The sequence below is a fragment of the Cystoisospora suis genome, assembly GCF_002600585.1.
Source record: "Cystoisospora suis strain Wien I chromosome Unknown contig_5890, whole genome shotgun sequence".
NCBI lineage: Eukaryota > Apicomplexa > Conoidasida > Eucoccidiorida > Sarcocystidae > Cystoisospora > Cystoisospora suis.
In genome coordinates this window covers 1-2,632 of record NW_027158679.1, presented here as the reverse complement: position 1 = coordinate 2,632, position 2,632 = coordinate 1, and the positions used below count along the sequence as shown (strand labels likewise).

The window sequence follows — 2,632 nt, the reverse complement described above, 5'->3', positions numbered from 1 at the left end:
GATTAAAGATAGATAGATAGATAGATTAAGGATAGATAGATAGATAGATAGATAGATAGATAGATAGATAGATAGATAGATAGATAGATAGATAGATAGATAGATAGATAGATAGATAGATAGATAGATAGATAGATAGATGCGAGTAGGAGTGAGTTGGAATAGGGGTATGTGTGTGACTTGTTGTATGTCTGAAGAAGAGAATTTCTTCTTACATATCAAGGAATCGAACAAGCTGAGTAATGCCTCCGTTCTTCATGAATTCTCTCCTGTATTTCACATCTAAACAAAACAAAAAGAGAGAAAAAAAGAAAGAAAGACAATCGACACTTCGCCATCACAAAGATCGACCGACCAATCTAACTACTACTACTACTCAGCACCTTCCTACATAAACTCCAAGAGCCAGCCATCGACCTATCGATCTTTTATCTATCTACCTATCTCTATGCAGGTCTACATGCAGTAGGTACATGGAGACAAGCCTCCTTGCATGCAAATATCTTCTTTCTTCCATCTCTGTCGTTCAATCTCGTCTTAGGCTTCGTTGAATCGTCTATAATTGAGATCTTTCTATAGACATATAGCCACCATACCTTCATCTAGAGCTCTAAACACACAATTTCTACACCTTTGAGACTTGCCTCCAACTGATGAATGCCAGTCAGTCAGTCAGTCGGTCGGTCGGTCTTCTCACTTTTTTTCTTCTTCCTCTCCTTCTACAACTAGCTAGCCGATAATGCAAGTCCCAGATGTGTATACACACAGACACGCCTACTATCTATCTATCTATCTACATGTATGTATATACAGTGTATATAATATGTATACAAACATATATACCTAAGATGCATATAGATAGATAGATAAAGATAGATAGATAGCTGCACGGCTTTGACTGGAGGTGTCTATTTGGCTAGATGGGGGGGGGGAGTGTATGAAGTTTACCTAGGACGTAGATATTTCTAGCTGTCTGAGCACATGCAGCTCTCATTCCTTCGATGTCTCCCTTCATGCCTTGGATGAGATAGGGCAAAGCTCCTGCATTGTACATCGCTATACAATTCTCTTGATCTAAGAAAAAGAACAAAGAAAGAAAGAAAGAAAGAACGATGAAAGAGACACGAAAAGAAAACAAAAGATGAGAGGCAATTCGTACGTCTATGAAAGAAGAAAGAATTCGTCTATACCACGCATGATCCATTACCTCCTTACCACCGTAACAATCTCCACTCTCTCGATCGCATACATAAATTGAAGATAAATTAAAGATAGAGACATAGAGACAGAAAGGTAGACTAATTATAAATAGACTGAAGATAGACACACTAAGGGTACATAGATAATGGACTGAAGAAAGACAGGGGAGAATAGACATGGCGAGAGTGAGACCAATCTCATGGTAAAAACGCACCCTTCGTCCTCCCCTCCTGAGAGGGAGTGACTATCTATCTATCTATCCAACTAAATAGTTATCTTTGATCTATCTAGGAATCTATCTTCAGCCTAGACATCTACCTATCTATCTATCTATCTTGGGACGACAGAGAGCCAAAAAGCATGAATGAAAGAAAGAAAAGAAGAGAAAGGAGACTAAGGAGGAGAGAAGCCTCCTCACTCACTCCCTCTCATGGAACGAACGAAGAAGAGGCACACTACAACGAAAGAAAAGGCACATACACACACTGTGCATGCCGACATCTATCTATCTATCTACCTATATCTACATTATCTATCTCCACCTCTCTCTCTATAGACACAATATTATCTGAATCGCGAGGTACTACTAATCCGGTTTGTCGCTGAAGAAAGAAGAGAGAAGAATACCTATCAGAACTCTAGAGAATGCATAGATTGAAATAAATAGGATGAGGTATGACTACTGAACTTACTGTCTACAGAAAGGAAGGAAAGAGCGACAATAGCCGCATGCTTCCTGTCGAGCTCCTAGAAAAGACAGGAGCAAATCCAATAGTCAATACATTATCATACCCCCCTATACACACATATATCTATAGCCACATATCGTACCTATATATGTCTATATAGTGTATATACACATGCACATGTATATACATAGATCATCTATTATCCATGTGCATGTATGTGTATAGATAGTGGTCTACAGCTCTCATAGGAGGTGTGTATGCTTTCCAGAGATTTTCCTAAGAGAGAACTAGACCAATCTGAATGACGAGCATTTATCATCCATTTCTTCATTCATTCATTCATTCTTTCTTTATCTATCTATTCTAGAGACCATCTCTCTTTTTCTCATGTTCATACATACATATTCACACATACATATCTAGACTGCATCCACGAGAGATCTCCAATACTTGTGTATATCACCCGTATACATCTACTCCATATACACAAACCTACATATACACTAAACAAGCAAAAGCCTAGCACTCTTCTTCTCTCTTCTTCTTCTCTTTTTTGTCTCTCTTCTCTTTTCTGATCTTTTCTGTCTCTCTTTCGTTCTGATCTTTCCCAGCTCTAACACCCTTGCATCGAAAGAAAAAGAAGAAGGGGAAGAAGGAGCCCCGTGAGTGACTTTTGGATCGCTTGATAGGATGGAAATGTGGATCTTCATCTTCTTTTCATAAAATAGATTTTCTATCTCGAC

General features: G+C 38.6%; 1 protein-coding gene across 1 annotated transcript; it reads right to left on the bottom strand.

Moving 5' to 3' along the window:
- Positions 1-211: 211 nt before the first annotated feature.
- On the bottom strand, positions 212-2,609 carry CSUI_009693 (uncharacterized protein). Its single transcript, XM_068069804.1, has 3 exons — positions 1,893-2,609; positions 949-1,074; positions 212-282 (listed from the first exon to the last, which is right to left on the bottom strand). Exon 1 carries the CDS (start codon positions 2,597-2,599, stop codon positions 2,393-2,395), a length of 207 nt encoding a protein of 68 aa, XP_067918220.1. The 5' UTR covers positions 2,600-2,609; the 3' UTR covers positions 212-282; positions 949-1,074; positions 1,893-2,392.
- Positions 2,610-2,632: the final 23 nt, after the last annotated feature.